Source organism: Zonotrichia albicollis, chromosome 18 (genome assembly GCF_047830755.1).
Source record: "Zonotrichia albicollis isolate bZonAlb1 chromosome 18, bZonAlb1.hap1, whole genome shotgun sequence".
NCBI classification, from domain to species: domain Eukaryota; kingdom Metazoa; phylum Chordata; class Aves; order Passeriformes; family Passerellidae; genus Zonotrichia; species Zonotrichia albicollis.
In genome coordinates this window covers 3,000,741-3,020,333 of record NC_133836.1, presented here as the reverse complement: position 1 = coordinate 3,020,333, position 19,593 = coordinate 3,000,741, and the positions used below count along the sequence as shown (strand labels likewise).

General features: G+C 51.6%; 1 protein-coding gene across 8 annotated transcripts; it reads right to left on the bottom strand.

Annotated features, from left to right (window-relative positions):
- Positions 1 to 952: 952 nt before the first annotated feature.
- CFAP251 (cilia and flagella associated protein 251) lies at positions 953 to 19,033 on the bottom strand. 8 transcript variants are annotated; one of them, XM_074554712.1, is made up of 24 exons: positions 18,487 to 18,504; positions 18,107 to 18,282; positions 17,828 to 18,016; positions 17,587 to 17,671; positions 17,335 to 17,441; positions 17,052 to 17,192; positions 16,755 to 16,864; positions 16,182 to 16,290; positions 15,702 to 15,782; positions 15,362 to 15,439; positions 14,895 to 14,939; positions 14,360 to 14,577; positions 13,690 to 13,863; positions 11,525 to 11,772; positions 11,279 to 11,427; positions 10,619 to 10,792; positions 10,171 to 10,355; positions 9,551 to 9,665; positions 9,193 to 9,356; positions 6,315 to 6,405; positions 5,970 to 6,113; positions 3,683 to 3,911; positions 2,408 to 2,509; positions 953 to 1,569 (listed from the first exon to the last, which is right to left on the bottom strand). In XM_074554712.1, exons 3-24 carry the CDS (start codon positions 17,852 to 17,854, stop codon positions 1,418 to 1,420), a joined length of 2,928 nt encoding a protein of 975 aa, XP_074410813.1. In that variant the 5' UTR covers positions 17,855 to 18,016; positions 18,107 to 18,282; positions 18,487 to 18,504; the 3' UTR covers positions 953 to 1,417. The 8 variants fall into 8 exon arrangements, with proteins under 8 accessions (XP_074410813.1, XP_074410817.1, XP_074410818.1 ...); XM_074554716.1 differs by lacking the exons at positions 18,107 to 18,282; positions 18,487 to 18,504 and adding an exon at positions 19,011 to 19,033; XM_074554717.1 differs by lacking the exons at positions 18,107 to 18,282; positions 18,487 to 18,504 and adding an exon at positions 18,766 to 18,787.
- Between the last annotated feature and the right edge of the window lie 560 nt (positions 19,034 to 19,593).

Here is a 19,593-nt window from a genome sequence, read left to right as displayed (position 1 = left end):
ATGAAGAGCTGCCTTCACCTTTAGGGAAAGAGTGGATGTGGCACTTGGTGCTGTGGTTTACTTGACAGGGTGGTCGCCGGTCACGCTCTGGGATCATTCGAACTCGATGATCCCAGAGATATTCTCCAACCAAATTCATTCTCGTGATTCTGTGATAAACCAATGCAGTATAGAAGCATCGAGAGCACAGTTTTGCATTTTACCACAAAGCAAAATTCAGTCCTAAAATCCAGGGCTTTTAAAAACCTCCAAGCACTTTACATAGAGATAATACCTGTTTTTGTACAGGGCAGTGACAGACACCCATCCTACCCCTGGCCAGTTGCTGTGACAGACCTTGAACACAGGAATGGGTGATGAAGTCCTGTGTTTCACACAACGCATAAATCCATAATTAGCAGATTATGGTTTTTTTTCCCCGGTGGTTATAAAGTTTCTCAGCTGCTTTAAATAATTCCAGTGATATCCATGGAACTGGGCTGCTTTTGAGCAGTGGAGGTTCAGCTCTGACAGAGATCCATGGAAGTACACGAACATAAAGGCTAAATGAGTTACATGGGAGGTGATGCTCTGCAGGAAATTTGTCACAGACCTGTGAGCTCTGGCGTGGTACTGCTGGACTCCTTCATTAACTTCTCCCTAATGCACACCTTGCTGTTCGTGCTAATTGCACAATCACAGATGCTCTGAGTACACAACAGCGATCTCTGTTTAAAAAACATTGCTTCTGAAAGGAACGCTTCTTAAGGGCCTACATTATTATTCAAATTGATGCCGAGGATGATGTAAAGAAGGAAGCTGTTCAACAGCACTTCACTGATCTTTCTACAGCAACTTGTATCAGTCTCATTATGCTGTTTACACACACACAGAGCGATGCCGTCCCATTGGTATTACACTGCTAATTGGAATTACTACTTTCAGAAAGAAAAAGTCAGTTTAAAGGCCAAAAGAGAAGAGTGGTTTTAATGTATACCACAGCATTTATTTCTTTACCGAGGTCCATTGGATTTATAACTACAAATCCATTCTAACCTGTCAAAGCATTTATCAGTGTATTTAATCAATACAATACTCCTACATTGCTCTTTTGCTGTCAGGTTTCACAAATGAATACTGTCTTAACGTAATGAAAATAGACTGCATCTGGCATAAACCCACCTGAAATGACTTCTGGGAAGGTTCCAGCCAAGGATGGAGTGGCCACCTGCCTCATTCTTTCCAACCATTCAGTGTTTCCCTATATAGGTGTGAAATTACAGGTTTGTGGCATATGCCAAACTGGGGACTTATTCTAGAGTTTGACTAAAATGCAACTATGTGACCTTTACTTTGCAATAAACACAAGCCATAAATTTTGCAGATATTTGTGGAGAGGATCCTGGAAAGTAGGAACAAACAGAAAATCTAGTGGTAGCTATGATTCTGGGCCTTTGTAGGTCAAAGATTCTTCTTTTTCCTTCTGTTCTTTTTTTTCTGGTTCAGCAATAGGTAAGCCGAGAATGTCTGCAACAAATATCTCTGCTGTGATTTCTGCTGGAATGTCTTCTTCAGTCAAAGCTGCTGCACCTGGAGAGCAGTAGCCACAACACAAGACACACAGCAGCAATGTCAAAATTGCTTTCCAGCAAAGTTTATAAGCAGCAATAAGTGAATGAAATGTTTTTAAAGATATACGAAGGGATCATGACAAAGTGATGCTTTACTAGCTTGATACTTTATGTGTTTATATCAGGGATTAAATCTGTGTGTCTCACCTGGCAGCAGGTCCCTGCCTCAGAGGAGTCATGGGACAACTTGGTCGATTTGATGGGATTTAGGATCCTGAGGGATCCAGGGATTTCAAAATTCCCTTTGGGAGCAGCACCTTTGCTGCATGGGCCCCATTGCCAGTGACCCTAAACAGATTCTGTTCCAAACTGGTGGGGACTGGGACATGAATTGTACAAAAATGCAGCTCCAATTACAATGGGCAATTAAACTCAGCCTCTTGGCTCAAATCAATGCTGTAATTTGCTGTTCCAGGCTGGTGTGGACTGGGACATAAATTGCAGACAAATGTGGTCGTTACCAACAGCTCTGCTACAATGGGCACTGTGGCCTGGGTGAAACCAGCCCTGGGATTTCCCTGTGTGTTTCTAATTTCAGTTCCAGCCAGCAGATAAACAGCAATGTAATCTTGTCAGGCCCCAGTTATAGTTCATTGTCCATTTATTTTTAGATACGCCCATGCAATTGCTGTGTGGATGAAGGACAGTCTGTAGCTCTGTGACTATTTTTGCAATCCCATCTGAGCAGTTTTGACAGCTCTCAGCCTAACAGGGTAAATGGGTTTGAAATTTAAATTATTCCGTTTGGGAATTGAAACAATCCTTCTTCTGTGCTGTGTGGAATGCTAATGCTGTACCTGTGGGAGGCTGGGTGTCCAGCTCAGATCCTTCTTTCCTGGGTCTCTTGCCCAGCAGGGTGATCAGACACTCAGTCAGCTCATCCTCTGTCATCTGCTCCCCTGTACAAACAGAGCACCAGCAGCCCGTGGGTTATGGGGTCCAGAGCACAAAAACTCAAAAGCCACTCAAATTAAACTAAACAGGGGAGTTCAAAAGAGGATCTGGCTTCTCTGAGATATGGACATATACACTGCCAACTGGAACACATGGTCCCAATGCAGGAAAATGGATCCCAAGGAAAATTGTTCTTCCCTACAGCATTTTTTTTGGGAAAAATGTCAATCAAAGGGAGAAATTCTGATGCAGGCAGCTCTATGAGCAACACTGCAGTAGCAGGGGCTTGAGCTTCTATTCCCACTGGAGAATTCCTGGCACAGACCACAGTCCTTGTAGCCATTTTCATGCAGAGGAAGAGAAAGGTGGAGAAAAGTCTTGATTTAGTATCTTGAAATAACATGGACATAGCACTTGTTCCCAGCTAGTGGTTGGCTCACACCCTGGAGCATGAGGTTATAGATCTGTTATGAAACTGCTCTGTCTGATGTACCTATTTATGGATGTTCACACCATCTGTATAAATAGCTAACCTTTCTCACACTGGTTGAATCCCTGGTTTCTGAGGATCTTTGTGGCAAGGAGCCTTGCCAATGATGTACTGAGTAAACCAGCATTTCTCTTTACCTGTTTTAATGCTCAGCTACACTTTTATACCAGAAGAAAGATAATAAAAGTTTGTTATTAGCACTCTGTGGCACTGGCCAGAAGCATATTAACACCCACATTTATGGTGTTCTCCCTGATTCAGCTCAGCTAAATCATCCCATCTTTGCAGTCTTTCACACAGGTACAGCCCAGGACCAATTTCATCCCTCCTTTCTGGTCTCCCTTTTATCAGTTTTATACTACTTTTCCAGAGCCTGGTGACTGGAAAAGAGAACAGCAATTCAGATAAGGGCACACTGGGAGAAGGATACTTTTTGCCAAGATCCATACTTATCATTTAACAGCTGAGATACCTCAGGCCAGCAGAGATTTCCAGAGCAGTAAAAGAAGCACAGCTGGGACAGGACATGTGATTATTCAATTTAAAATCCTAAGGCAGGTGGCTCCTCACGCCTGCCCTGGTTACCAGGTTCTCATTCCAGAATAATTTCTTGCTGCAGGGAAAAAGTTCTGAAATTGCAGGCAGAACTAGCAAGCATAAAACTGATACTAGAAACAAAATAACTCACCTCTGCACTGGAGCAGTGACAGGAAGTCTCCTCTGTCAATAACTTTGTCTCCCTCCTTGTTATCATAACCAAGAACCTCAAATGCTCGTTGTATGGTTTTCATTGACAAGCCGAGTGCAGGTCGATGATTTATATAAAGTTTGATAAAATCATCTAAATTGATTTTTGTCACTTCTTCGCCAGTGTCTGCATACTTGCTGAATTTTACTTCATTTATCATTTCTTCAATCTAAAGATCAAGACAAGGCAGGTTGTTACATGTTTTATTTTGAAGAGCATTGGGCCAGTTTCTGTTCCCATGGATGCCAATATCCCCAAACCATTCATGTGTTGGTGTTGGGTGCCATGACCCCATCCCAGGGGGAAGCTGCACTCAGCAGCTGAGGATGGGAATGGCCAACAGTCACACACCTGCTGACATGACAACAACAAGGAAATACAGGGGTTACACACACACAGTCATTTTGGATTTCCTCTCTCGTGACAGGCACTCGGTGACCCTGCAGCTGTCACTGCACCTTGGGCACAGCTGTGCTCCGCTCTGGGACAGTGGGCAGGCAAACCACAAACCAGCCAACACTCCATCTCCCATCCTAGCTCTGGGAGCACACACACGAGGGTCCCAACAGAGCCAGGATCAGAAATCTTATCTTGACTCATAAGAAATCTCATCTTCCCCTGCTCTTCCCCATGTCTGGGGCAGTTCAGGCGCTGCAGAAGCCAAACCCGAAGTGTGCTCAGTGGGGCTGAGACCCTGCACTGCTGGATCCCTCACACTCCTCTCAGACAGGCCAGCACTGGCTGTGCTGGATACCAGTGGTTTTCCTGAAGTCTGGTGCTGTGAGTCAGCCCAGTGGCAGCTGTGCAGATGTGTGTCCAAAAGGCAGCATCTGCTCCATGCCTTCATTGTCCCTGCAGCCCCTTCAGAGACACACGGGCAGCAGAGCCACCAGCAGAATTCCCTGTGCCAACACGTGCCAGGCCTGCTCTCCCCGGGAAGGGAAGCTGAGGCAAGACCTCCCCAGGGAGGACTTTGCATTCAGCCTTGGGCCTTTGTCCTTGTGTCACAAGTTTTTCCACCGAATGAAGCCCAGGCAAGAGGGAAATCTCAGCCTTACATTTTTCCTGTAGCGAATGTCACGCCAAGCAAGAACAGGCATTTTCACTCGGCTCTGGCTGATCTGGGATTAGGTTTTATATCAACCCCACTGAACTACAAAAGAAAAACACCAATTCCCAAAAGCTTTGCTAGTCAGCCCAAGCTGCCTTTTCTCCCTCCTGCTTTTCTTTTATTAAAACACTCTGGAGAGAGGTGAACCTTCTCTCTGGATTTATTACTGATTGTAGGTTGCCTGGTTTCACAACAGCTCAGCACCTCTGTTTCCATGCCTGAAATGCTGTTTTTATTTTAATTTGGGGAAGTGTGGGGCATTATCAGTTATTGTTCCAGAGATGTTTCCCAAGGGAACATGTTCTCTGTGTCCCTAAGAGGCAAAAATTTAATAACCCAAGGAAAAGATCTAACACAGTATGAAGAGATAACACCTCAACTTGACACCAGGGCAGGACAGACCAACACTTGCTGGTTGTGGGGGCTCCCAGGTGACTCAGTTTGGTGGTGGCTGTGGCAGCAGTCGTGCCTCCCATCTGGTGGCTCTCCTGGCAGAGCATCCCTGGGCAGATGGGGTGGCACAGACTCCCAGCAGTGCCTCAGCAGCCTGGGGGTTGCTGTGCCATATGAACACATCTCCCCTGCAGGAGGGCTGAGGGAGCTCAGTGATGCAGCTCCTCCCCTGGGGGAGCCTCTCCTGCGGTGAGGCTGGAGCTGGTGCTCAGGGGCCGTTATTCAAATCCCCTTGCTTCAGGTTCAGTCATGCCAGGTTACACGTTACAGATGAGGTTTGTGTACAGTACAAACTGCCTTGGAGAAACACCACACAAAGGGGAAGAAGCAGCATCCTTATTGAATCAGTTCTCTCTGCTGTAACTTTTTGACCCTGAGGTTGCCTTGTTGAACAGCTCTGAGCTGTCAAGCTCCAGATTTGCTCAGCCTTCTTCTGCAGTTACCCAACTTGCTAGCAAGGAAACTTTTTTAGGAATTTTCTGCCAGATTCTGAGCACTACTATATTGATGCAGACCAGATAAAAATACATTGACAGCCAACAAATATATCCCAGAGCCATCCGGCATGGCAATAATCAGAATCTGGCCCTTGGAACACTTAGGAATTGTAGTCAGTCTTACTCCTTCTTCTTTTAATAACAACAATAAAAACAGCTGACCAACCTCTTCCTCTGATGGATAAAATCCTATTGCTCTCATGACAGAAGGAATTTCCTCCAAGGGAATATGAGTTGACACCTGTCTGGTCTCCAGTGTTTTGATACCTTGGCTGCACAGCTGTACGTAGTAAAAATAGTCCTCCATGTCCTGCCAGGGATTCAAACAAACACAGCAAATTTCAGTTACCAACAGGCACAGAAGATAAGGCTCCTTTTAGGGTTTTCTAACAGCCATATCAATGAGATTGCTGTTAAAGGCTAGCTGGACAAAACATAAAGAAATGTCAGGCTTGTGTAAATTAAAGTCCAACCAGATGTGGCCAGACAGCGTTCACGGTGAGATAATTACCCTGAAGAATTTGCCTTCTCTGCCACCATCCAGGAGGTTGTAGAATGGGATCAGCTCCTCCCCACCCAGGAAAGCAGCAGCATCCAAGGCACTGGCAGAAGTGAAGGAAAGAAGGTACAGGAAGGGTTCATGTGAGGAGAGCTTTCATGGTTCCTTTCTAGGCGTTGTTCACAGACACTTTCAATAAATAAAATCCCTGGGCCTCAGAATTCAGGAAAGAAAAGCACTGCCTTGAACCTTGTGCTATTTTATCATCAGCTGCACTTCTACAGCATATTTCATACCCAGGTTTTACATACAATAGCACAGTGTGGGAATTAATTGTTACTGAATGGTTCTCTTGTTTAGTGGAATGAGTACAGGGCTGGGAGCCAGGAGCTTTTCCATGGACTCGAACTTGGTGTCTGGCATTTGGCTTTTCTGCTTCCTTATAGAGACATTGAGGGAGATGAATTAGCTAGATCAGCATTTTGAACATGCAGAGAAGGCTGGGGCTTGGTGTTTGCAATAAACCACACAACTCCCTGTTCCTTGATCCAACACATTTTTCCCCAATAACTCAGGGCAATCCATTACCCGACTTCCTCCGCCGTGGAGTCGCAGGTGCAGTTTGCATTAAGCTGAAAGCGCCTGAGTAGCCACCTCTTTGTTTCAATTTCATAGGCAGTTGGAGCCTAAAGAATCCCTTTGGCTTGTGCAGATGTAAAAAGAAACCAAGGCTGGAAGTGCAATCATGGCATAGCCTGGCAGCCAGGCTGCAGCGTTCACACACACCTCTGCAGTGCTGCTTCCACTGGGGGTTCTTGCAAGCTTCATGCTTTTTTCATAATTAAGTTATTTGGGTATTAAACACAGCGGAGATTCACAAGATGCCAGAAGCAGCAATAAAATGATAATTAGTTCATCAAAAACTTCGCTCCAAAAACAAATTACAGAGAAATTCAATGTTGCCTGGACTCTGGCCAACCATTATAAAGAAGGATCATTTATATTCTATTGCCTTCCTTAAAATGTCGCTTATCCTGACCCCCGACTGTTTAAGCCACACAAAGTGGAAAAGAAAATAAATAAACCCATTGCTTTCCCATCCAAGTTTCCTTTGTTCTGCACATGAAGGTGAGCTGGCTTGGCACTCCTTGGGCCTTACTCAGAGCAAATGGTACCTACAAAATGTGTTCCTTGCAGGACCAGCGTGTGTCTTAACCACAAAGCCTTGGTCCTAGGAAGGTGAAGAGCAGTGGTGTTTCCCAGGTGCACACCTAATGGCAATCATAGGAACAAGGGCTAAAAGCCAGATCCCATGGAGTTATTGCCCAGAAACCAGGAAACACAGGGCTCTGTGCTAGGAGGGTGTTGTACAGAATTTGAAAAAAAACCCAACAAAATAGCACAGATTGAGTGAGACCGTGTCTATCCTAACATGTCCATCCACACTAGCCTAACTCTGCCATGGACTAAGCTCCCTTCCCAGTCCCTGAAGTGTGAAGTGGTTCCATGGTGACCTGGCAGTTTTCATGCCATTCACAGTTGCCTTGCTCCATTTCTATGTACAAATGTATCTATTGGGCCCCTGCAGCCATGAGGGGAGAGCCTGTGCCCCAAACCTGTATTGCATTGAGCAGCTTTGGTCCTTGACATGCCAAGAAACCAAAACATCTATCCTGCCTTTGCTGTATTACCCTCCTGTCCTGTGGGAGTACATCTGGCACCACTGCCCAAGGGGTCTGGCAGAGGGAAGCCTGCAGAGGACAGTGTAAGAAACCTGGCAGGATTCATCACTGATGCTCTGGGCCAGAGCCTGGAGATCCTTCTCTGTTAAAGCAGCCTCCACTCTTCAACCACCCCATTTATTGCAGGCCATTTATTCATGTAAGCAAAGCTTTACAGGATTATGGTGGCTTGTCCTAAATCCATTCTTCAAACACAGGGGGGATTTCCCAGCAAATTCCTATTCCATTTGGAGTGCAGACACTTTCGTATCAGCAGCTGCCCTGTGTGCTCCTCCTGCAGCCAGTGCTGCTCTGCCTAACCCTGACAATCTCCCATCACACTGACCAGGCCCTCACAAGCATCACAAAATCCTCTGCCCAGCTTCTTACCATTTGGGCACCATTCCCCAGACTGGAGCATTGTCCAGGCACTATGGCCCCCACCGTGAGGTTTGCTGGCTTAATCCCTCCTGCATCACAGAGAGGGGAGCAGAACCCCTAAAAATACATCCCTCCTGTTTCAGCTGCCGCCCCACATAGCTTGGGGCCCAATGTAGTAAACCCCTCAGGTTTAGCCAGGGCCCCTTGGAGAATAGAATGCTGACACAGCGGCAAAGAAGTTTCCTGTCTCCAGGGACATCCGCCTTGTACCTTATCCCTATAGCCATGTAAGGCAATATTGTGTTAAACCCTACCATTGGTCACTTATGGTCACTCTAACACCTTTGCCATTGGTCAGGATTGGATCCAGGCCAAGGGTATAAAAGTAGCATACTGTACCCCTACTAACTGGGAAGAAGAAGAGCTGAGACCCTTCACAGACCCTACAATAAAGCCATACTCGTGGAACAGCCAGCCCTTCTGCTTCTCCTCTCTCTACCGTCTGCTGGAGCCTTAGGCCAAGGGAAAAGCTACCTAGCAAGCAAAGCTGAAATCACAAGAGCTGCCTAATCACTAAGAGCTGAATATCTCCCTGCTTGCTAGGGGCTGACCTGCGGCCTTGGTCTGAGAGCGAGCTGGCTTCTGGCACCCAGTCCCCTTGGGGACTGAGCTCTGGAGCTCTAACAGCTTGCATAGGATACGACCAAGCAAGGCTCATTTAGTGCAATGGGTTGGCCAAGCAGCTGTGGAAAGCAGTAACAAGGTTCCTTTCCCCTTCCATAACTCACTGTAGGTTGACCTTCCACTTCATGAACGTGCGCTCCCTGCCCCCGGCTGTGAAGACGTAGCGGCCGTCGTGGGAGACGGCAAAGTCAGCGGCACCGTCCGGGTGGCAAATGAAGGCCGAGGACTTGTGGGGGTTGCCATCGACAGGCAGCATCTGCAAACCCACCTGGAAGGCAAGAGGGAGTCTGGGAGGGCTGGGGGTCCCACTGGGGCAGTGCCACATCCCCTTCCTCAGGAGCTTGCTCAGCTCTCAGGCGGGAGCAGCCTGCACGCGGTGGTTTCATCTTCAAGGAAATTCCCAAGGCCCACCAGCTCTGCAAGGGAGGGCTCTTGCACAGCTGGGCAGGTGGGGCTCCATACCTTGTCCTTTGTAATGTACACCAGGTAGTGTTGCCGGGGGTCTGCAGAGCTTGTCCTAGGGAGGATTTGTATCTTCTCCAAGGGGGAGCCATAGGTTGGTCCCAAAAGGGTCTTTCTAAAGGCAAACAAGGTATTTATCCACTCTAGGCCACCCAAAACATTTTTCCCCTCTGAACAGCTGTTGTGTGGAAGGCTGGGTAGATACGGGAAGTGTGCAGAGGCTTTGTGCTACTGGCTGAGAGAACAGGATAGGACAGGGTCCCTGGCCAGAAGGGACCACACTGGGGCTCAGAAATTTATTTAATTCTCAGGGATTACTGGTCTTTGCTCATGTGGACTCCAATCTCTTTATCTGATGTCTAACTGCTACATCTCAGGTTTAACATAGTGAGCAGACCAAGATTCACCTGCAGCCATAACCATGCTAAATGACACATTAGTGATCAGCAGAGTGGGCATAAGAATGGAGTGACCTGAGGGCTCTAGAGCCATCCCAAGATCTGCATCACAGATGGAAAATCACATACTCATGGGTGGGAGTATGGTGGTCATTAGACCAAGGAGAACACAGGGTCAGGAGAAGGCTCCCAGGCAATGGCAGCCCTGAATCAATCCTCTACCTGCACACTTTGGTTATTGAGTTGTAGAGCTTCATTTTGTAGCAGTTGTTGGCAGTGAGGAAAAAGGACTCAGTGCTGAGCTGTGGGTACCAGGTGAAGCACAGGGGCACTGCAGCCTGCTCCAGCCTGTCCCTGTGTGTGACCACCAAGTGGTCCTTGATGCTGCTCTTCAGGTCATATTCAACCTGGAGGGAAGACAAGGAAACACAGCAACTCCCCTGTGGTCTCCCTGCGCCCTTGACTTTGTGCATTTGCATCTCCTGGAGAAGCCACAATGGGAGAACCTCAGCAGCAAGACCAGGCTGAGAAACAACCCCCAGCAACAGAGCTGGTGGGGAGAAGGTTGGGAGCTATGGAACCAAACGTGGAGTCTCCTTTGATGGCCTTGTCCAGCCCCACCCCTTAACCAGAAATCTTCACTGTCCTTTAAAGTTTTGCATCAACCCACCAGCTGCCGGTCCTCCCCGAGGCTCAGGAGCCTGGGCTCGTGGCTGTCTGGGTGGACCCCGAAGAGGATGCCCCGGATGGGTTTGTAGTGGGACACCAGCCCTGCCAGGTGCTCCCAGCATCTGCTCTTGTTCTGCAGGACTCTCTTGTAAACAGTCACTGAATAAGTCTCATCCTGCAACAGCAGCACAAAGGTCAAAGAGGGAAATCTTTTTCTTTGTACGGATCATCATCAGTTGCTACAAACTCTGCACCAAACTGCTTCAATGCTGCCTCAGTACTTGTACAGCAAGACCTGGGACTGAGGGAGCAGAGCACCAGCCAGGAGGAAATCCCTGCTCCAGCCCCTTCTTCAGATGGATACAGAGCTAAGCCTTGTCACTAAATTCAGGGACTGGGCGTGATGCGGAGCCGCTGTGACTGGTGACGTTTTACAGAATGACTCTTCAAACCAGGAAAAGCATTTTGGAGTCAGGAAGCCCCAGGGGAGGAACAGCCCTCTGCCCTGCTCGCTCTGCATTTTAGAGTCACCGGCCCCAGGGGAGGAGCAGCCTCTGCCCTGCTGCTCTGTGCCTGCAGGACGGCCGGCAGTTCCCAGTCCCTCCCGAAGCTGCCCCGCCAGCAGCGCGTGTAAATCACCGAGCGGAAAAAACAAGCGTACAGCGGTTGCGAGGTACTGGGAGTCGTGAGAGAAGCCGATGTGAGTCACGGGACCTTGCGAGCACTGGAATCCCTCGCAGATGGACTGAAGGGAAATTGCATCAAGGATGTAAACGCTTCCATCAGTAAAACCAGCGGCCAGCAAATGACCTGGAAAGCAGAAGCAGACCAGAAACCTCTCACACACCATCACTCCTCCCAGGAAGGCCAATGCTTGGCACTTGGTCAGCTCACAGGGCTGGGATACCTTCAGCATCATAGGATAAGCACTGGATTCCAGCCTCAGTGAATATCCTGCTGACGAGGTACTGGGTCTGCTTGTAGTCCCACACCTTGAGCAGCCCACAGTGACTCCCCACAGCCACCAGTGGCTCCTGAGGGTGGCAGGCAATGGCATTCACAGCTTTCTTCGCCTCGGTCATGATTCTTCCAAAGTTTGTGCTGTCTGTTGCAACATGGAACATGGTTGCATCAGAGGTTGAAAGGATAAAGTTCCTGTTTAGCGTGAGAGAAACAGAATTCGATGAATCAGAGTAACTGGCTCATGTCCCTGCAAGCTATATTACATATCTGTCTCTTTTTGGCAAGTTAGTTGGACAATCACTTATATTTTGTGATACACAGTATGCAAACGCTCCTTGACCTGGAAGGCAAGTGACACTTTGTATTCATGACCTGGGAAATGGCCAGGGGAAAACACTGGAGCCAGTTCCATTTTCTACTTGGCTGGGCAAGCCAGAAGATGAATGACATCTGGGGAGCTCCTGCCTTTGCAAGTCACTGGTGTGTGAGATGGACAAGTGAGCAATTGGAGATACTCTGAATGGCCTTTCCACGTGTCCCCATGCCACCACAGTCAGTGGCTCCATGTTGACCATGCTGCCATGGCCAAGGCCACAGGGCAGTTTCAGTCCCTGTCTGCTCACTTGGCCACGCTGAGCAGCACAGCAGAGAGGTTTCACTGTGTGACTGGTGATGTGTGAAGCAGACAGCAGGATAATTATTCATTTTACAGCACAAACATGTACAGTTTCAGTCTGCCTGATTGAGAGTCTGGAGCCAGTAAAAGGGACAAGAAAGGATCTCACAGAAATCCCAGAGTGGTTTGAGTCGGAAGGGACCTTAAAGATCATCTTGTTTCAACACCTTCCACAGGACCAGGTTACTCCAAGCCCTATCCAGTCTGGCCTTGAACAATTCCAGGCATGAGGCATCCACTGCTTTTCTGTGCCAGAACAACCCATGCCAGCACATCACCACCCTCACAGTGAGGAATTTCTTCCTATATCCATCTAATCTTGCCCCCTGTCGATTTTAGCCATTTTCCCCTTGTCCTGTCACTCCCTACCCTTGTTCAAAGTCTCTCTCTGGCTGTTTTGGAGCCCTTGAGGCACTGGAAGGTGCTATAAATTCTCCTTGGAGCCTTCTCCAGGCTGCCTGGGAGCTGCCCAGACAGACACATGGGGAAGCACAGCCTCTTTGCCAGCTGTTCCATTACTGCCACCAGTTTGTGCACATCTGGCCCAGGCCCTCTGCACCCCTTGCGTGCCTGAGCTGGGCTCTCCAGCCATTGCTAATCCCAGCAGCCTCTGGGATGAGCTCAGGCCTTCCCTTTCCCTTTGGGAAACCAAACCATCCCCAGGACTGCTCCAGGCTGGAGAAGAATCTGTCCCACATGGTTCTTTGGAAAACACGCATGGCTAAGAACAGACATTGCCAGGAAAGCCTTCACAGCAGTGACAGACATGTGGTGTGCAGGCTGGATGGAGCCACACAGCAGCTTCATCTGGCTGCAGGCTCCCTGTGAAACCTCAGGCACAGCTGTGTCACACAGAGGGACAGAGAGGTGGCCAGTCAGTGTGGTACAGCCCTGTGCCGGTGCCACGGCCCCGATTAGCTTGCCAAGCCATCAGAAAATCCAACTGGATCCAGCCATGCCTGGGAAGGGTTTAAGGGGGGATTAAGGGGCCCAGTGAGAGCTGGAGGCTCAGCATTAGCACTGCCTGGTGTGCTGGGTACGTGACAGAGAAGCTGATCATCACTGTGCCTGCACAACGCTGGGTGTGCACCAAGGTATCACCTGGAGCTCAGTCTGGGGTGTGCTGGAGCCCAGCCACACTCCCTCCCTGTCCTGCCCAGGAGCCTGGATGTGCAGGAGCCCAGCCACACTCCCTCCCTGTCCTGCCCAGGGGCCTGGATGTGCAGGAGCCCAGCCACACTCCCTCCCTGTCCTGCCCAGGGGCCTGGATGTGCAGGAGCCCAGCCACACTCCCTCCCTGTCCTGCCCAGGGGCCTGGGCACAGGCTGAGTCCTGCTCCAGACCAGGCAGAGGCTCATGGAGCATCTCGCACTGAGCACCTCCCCAGCTTTCAGCTGCAAGGCAAACACCTGGGCTGGCAAAGAGACACTCACCTGGTGAGAAAGGGCTGCCTGCTGCTTGGGAGGGCACCGGGAACATCCCGAAGGATTGTGGAGAAGGAGATGGACTGGATGGGACCCACTTTGTCGTGGCTGTAGATGGTGAGGAGCCGCAGCTGCCCATCGTAGAATTTAACCTGCCCATTCACATCTCCTGTGACTATATAGCTGCAGGGAAGGGAGAGTTATTAACCAACACACTGACAACTCCCAAACATTTCATGGAGAGCATCCTTGGGTGGAAGCAAATCTCTTCCCCAATTCCCTGCACAAGCACACCGGCAGAGCCCTGCACAGATGTGCAGGAGAAAGCCAGGCTTGTGCAGAAACCAGCGGTGACCCTGCCGTGTCCCAGCCGTGTCCCCAAGGCTGTGGCGGCGTTCGGTGGCTGTCTGCTCCCTCTGCCGGTAGCAGCCAGGAGGCTGAGCCGCTGCCTGAGCTATCCCAGGGGAGCTGGCATCGCATCACCACGACTTTTCAACCTCATTTCCACCCCCAGACAAGTCCATTGCTGCAAAATTACTCATAAACCAGCAGTACTTTCCTGCACGAGTGACCACGCTGCCAAGTGATTAAAACTGCAACGTTATCTCTGCCACTCCTGCAGCTGAGCTGCCTGAGGACTGGACTGTACCTAAGCTACTGACAAGGTCTGTCCCGTTACCTGTCCGACACCTGGAGCACGGTAAGGCTCTCCTCCTGCATTGTCACCACCCTGGTGGCTGTCACTCCGTGGGGCTTGGGCAGCCGCTCCTCGGGGAGGGTGCGGGGCTCGTGCATGTCCCACACCACCAGCTTCCCTGCCGACGTGCCCGTCAGAGCTTGGGTGTTGTTAAAGTGGAAAACTGACTGGCTGAACTGTCCCACCACGCACTTGAAGGTCTGTGGAGAGAGCAGACAGGCTGTGTTTTCATCCCAGAGCTGGCTCTGCCTTCTTCAAGCAGAGAGGTTGGCATTCCCTCATGGCATTCCCTTCCTGGCCCATGGCAGGACAAGAGACAAGAGCCCCAAGAGAAAATGCAGTGGGGCACTTTGGGGACAGAGCTTTGCTTGAGCTCAGCTTGGGCAAACCTGGCTTGTCCCCATCTGAGGACAAGCCGTGGCCACTGTTTTTGTGTGAGGGGATGGGGAGGGACAGTGGTGCTGCCAGCAGGCAAGCCAAGAGGGTGACATGCTGTGTCCCTCCCTGCTGTGCTCACCTGGTTGATCAGGAATGGTGCCCCATACTGCAAACCAGAGTCATCCTGGGGAAAGCAGAGAAAACATCCAGGACAGGGATTTTGGAACCAAGCTCTGCAGTGCCAGCATGGCCCTCCCCACCATCTGGGCACTGGCCCCACACTGTGGTGGCCAAAGCAGCAAAGGCTCCAAGGGCCTCCAGAGAGCACAAAACATCCTCTCCTTCCACCGGTGCTTCTTTCCAAAAGCTGCTGAATGGCACAAGGCCCATGGGAAAGCAGGAGTGGGAGAGGTGAAGAGCATCCCTGCCACAGCTGGGCCTGACCAGTGTGGGAGGGGAGGGAGTGTGATATCTGGCACTTTGGGATCTGGCAAGGGCAGGGAGCAGGGAACGGACAGATCTGCAGAGTGACCCCAGCTGTGGGCAGACACCCAGCCCCTGAGCCCCCCTGCCACCAGAAACACAACTTCCCATGTCCCTACTTACCCACAGGTAAAATATCACCTGGCTTTTGCTGTTGCTGATAAACTCATGGGGATTCTGAGGGTTAAAAATGACATAATCCTGAAATTCAAAGAATTGCATTAGCACCAAGCTGAGCAATGCTTTCTGCTTATTCTTCCATCCAAAACCACCTCACCAGCTGCACTGAACTGAAATCAGAGGACACCCCTTGCCTGTCAGGCATTAGAGGAACAGGGATGACTCCTTGGGATGCTCTGCTGGATCAAGGTGCCCCAGAGGTGTGATCCTGCCTCCCATGGGGGTACCAGGTGAGGATGGGGCTGCCCAGCCCAGCCCTGCCCCCCTTGGCATGGTCACTGACCTGATAGCCAAACTCAGGGTCCAACTCTGTGCTGCACATGGGTTCCCCAGTGAGCCAAGTCCATCTCCAAACACAAACTTTCTGAAAGAGAAGGGGAGAAGAATCCCAGGAACGCTCCCATGGCTCTGTGGAGGTTTGGGGAGCCAGGTGAATCCCATTCCCCACTGCAGGGGATGGTGGAGCAGGGTAAAACCCAGCACAGCCTGGCAGCAGAAAGCTTAATTTCAGCAAATAATGCTAGAAATGGCTTAGATGAAAGTGATGAGGTCAGAAGCTTTTATCCCAAATTAAGATACATTTCTCAACTCTGCAGCATTCACTTTAATGAAATCCAGGTCTGTCTTCTAATGGCTCAGCAAAAACAAAGCATCACTGAAAACCTGCTCTCCCCATATGAATCCCCACCTCCCCTGTGCTGCACTGCAAAAAACTGCCAGCTCTGTATCCTGCAAAGCTGTGAAAGAGGAGATATTCTCTTACCTGCACAGCAGCAGCACTAATGGTCACCAAATACTTGGCATCGTGGGAAATGGCGATGGCACAGAGCCCGTCCTCAGGGTGGCTCTGGAAGATGGTGCGCACGGGAACCCTGCGGAGCAGAGATCCCCTGGGTCCCCCTGGCAGCACTGCGGGTGCCAGGCAGTCCCTTGGCAAAGCCTGTGCCACAGCCCACCCACCCTGCTCTGTGTGGAAAAAGGGATGGAGGGAGGGAGGCTGCAAACACTGGTGCTGCCACGGGCTGGGGCTCAGTGTCCCCTCCATCCCTTCCTCACAAATAAATGGCACTGGGGAACAACTCACCAGGGATCTCTGAAGATCCTACAGCATGGAGATGTGATGTACTCGGTCTGGGGGAGCTCAGCCCCACCTCAGTGTCCCATGGGTGTGGGTGATACAAGGACAATGAAGGACTTGGTTTGGTTTTGGTTCCTTTGCTGCTTTTTAGTCTGTCCCTGTGTTCTCCCATTTTACTCTCAGCTGAGACTGGAGTCAGTCCTGACTGATTTACTGGACACAGGGAGTTTCCAAAACAGGAGGTTCCTGGGAGCTTACCCAGAGTAGGAGTCCCACACAATGATCATTGGATCTGGCCCTTGGTCAGCAGTCGCAACCCAGCGTTTGTCTTCACTCACACACACGCAGGAGATGACATTCGTGTGGCCCTGGGGGAGGGAAGCAGCAAAATGCCTTGGAGGCTGCAAACCTGGGGCTCTTCTGTTCCTACCTTTTGTATGGGCTGCTCCTGGGTTTGGTTGTAGGTGACCCCTGAGCACAGGGCACCAGAGAGATGGAGGGAGGGAGTTCGGGAGAAGGGGAGGAGGACGAGGGAGATGCTCGGCTGTGCCAGACCTGCAGGTGGGACTGCCTGTTCTGCAGGATGTCGTGGATGACCACAGTGTGGGAGGAGACGTACAGGAGCACCCGGTGCTCCCCGTCCATCAGGCTGTGCACAGCCAGGCTGCTGTTGTAGCCAAACACCCAGGACAGGTCCTGCAGGGAAGAGACAGCTCCTGGCCCTCAGCAGCCAGGACAGAAAAGGCACACAGGGGCTGTGGGGTGATGGAGGAGAGCAGGGCAGGAGTGCTGGGTGCCATGGGGAGCACCCTGGTGGCACTGTGCCCGTTGTACTCACAAGGGGGTGGAAGCTGCTGTCCCTGTTCTTCCGGAACAGCATCCCTGGCCTGGCTGCCCACACCATGCTGGCAGAGCCTTTGTGCCGGGTGTGCTTCTCCCTGTAGCCTGAGAGAGAGCTGCATATGGCTCCCTGGCACTCAGACAGTGCTGGGGTGGGTCAGGGACATCCAGGCTTGATGTCCCAGCAGTGCCTTCCCCAGGGCGCCCTGGCTCCCAGCCCGGGTGCTGGGCATGTCTGAGATCCCCGTACCTAAAGGAGATGAGCGGGGACAGAATGGTGACTCCTCATTTTTCTCTGATGTTCTTTTCTTCTCCCTGGCAGCAGCAAGGACAGCCTTGAAAAGGAGAGGTTTTGGTGAGTGCTGCATGGGGACTGTCCTGTGGCTGCCGGGAATGAACCCCAGCATGTCTCAGATCCCAAGGGCTCTGTTTCCCCTGGGATCTACCCCAGACCCTGTCTCACACAGGACTTTCCATGGTGCTGCCCTCACCTCATCAGGCTGCACATCCCGGGACATCTCTCTGGGCTCAGTGCTGCTCCTCCCTCAGTGGGTTACTGCAGTGTAACTCCACACGGACCATCCATCCGCAGCTTCACCCTCCTCCCAGGGAGCTGGGGTGTGGAGATGCTCTGAAATACTTCCCCACACACACTCTCCCAGATTTGGCTCCACAACAACCTGGAATTGGGCACAGCAGGAGAAAAGGGCACCTGTGAAGCTGGGAATGGGTCCCAGAGCCCCTTCTCAGCTCCCACACCGGGCACAAACCAGCCCAGTCCAGCGATTATTGCAGCTGAGCTCAGGCTCCCTCCCTCGGCTGCCCGGGCACGGAAATTTCCCTTTCGGATAGGTTTTATCACAGTCCTGTGAGCACAGAGCTGCTCCTGGGCGGCAGCTGCTTCATCTCCCCCTTCACGAGTCTGGATTTGAGCCAACACCGAACCCTCGTGCACAGAAAACTTTTACGGGAGGGGAAAGAGGCCCTGGGAAAACCTCCCCGGGCCTCGGCAGGCGGGACGGGAGCTCGGGAGCGGCCGCCGGCTCTCACCGCGCTCTCACGGAGCCGTTCCCGAGACCCCTCCAGGCTCCGGTGCCTCCCGCTGTCCCGAGGGACCCTCCGGAGACCCTCCCGAGGACCCCCGGCTCACCGACACCGCGATCCCCGCGTCTCCGCCTCTGCGACCGCCGTTCCCAGGCAACGGCTGCACCGGCAGCACCGGCTGCGCCACCGGCTGCACCGGGAAACGGGGGGGGGAACCTCCTCATCCTCACCGGCTGCACCGGGAAACGGGGGGAACCCTTCCTCATCCTCACCGGCTGCACCGGGAAACGGGGGGAACCTCCTCATCCTCACCGGCTGCACCGGGAAACGGGGGAAACCTTCCTCATCTGCACCGGGAAACGGGGGGAACCTTCCTCATCCTCACCGGCTGCACCGGGAAACGGGGGGGGAACCTCCTCATCCTCACGGGCTGCACCGGGAAACGGGGGGAACCCTTCCTCATCCTCACCGGCTGCACCGGGAAACGGGGGGGGAACCATCCTCACCGGCTGCACCGGGAAACGGGGGGGGAACCTCCTCATCCTCACCGGCTGCACCGGGAAACGGGGGGAACCCTTCCTCATCCTCACCGGCTGCACCGGGAAACGGGGGGAACCTCCTCATCCTCACCGGCTGCACCGGGAAACGGGGGGAACCTTCCTCATCCTCACCGGCTGCACCGGGAAACGGGGGGGGAACCTCCTCATCCTCACCGGCTGCCAGGAAGAGGCAGCGCTGGAGGGAACATTCAGCCTTTCACCCTGCCCAAGCCCAAATCCCGCCCGTGGCTGTCACAAAGCCCCTCTTGGCATCGCCGGAGCCATTCAGGACCGAACCCACAGGAATGGGATGGGGGATCTTTACCCGATGCCCCCCACAAGGACTTGCAGGCAGCTCTGCCCCAGTGGCTTCCCTGAGCAGGACAAGCAGAGTCAAAGTGAGAAAAATCATCCCCCAAGCCCTGCCAGTCCCCCACAGTCCCCAGGCACTTGCACAGGGAACCCGCTCCCAGGGCTCACTCCAGGCTCTCACTGCACCCCTGCAGATAATCAGCTCCAAACGCTCCCAGCTGTTGACCTCAGCCTTGCTGTTAAGCTCAAATAATAACAATTTCTAAAGTTAATTTGTTTTTCCTTCTGCCCAGAAAGAGCCTCACACCCTGCTGGGAGAGGAAAGGAGATTTGTTATCAGCTCCCATTATCTCCCTGACCCA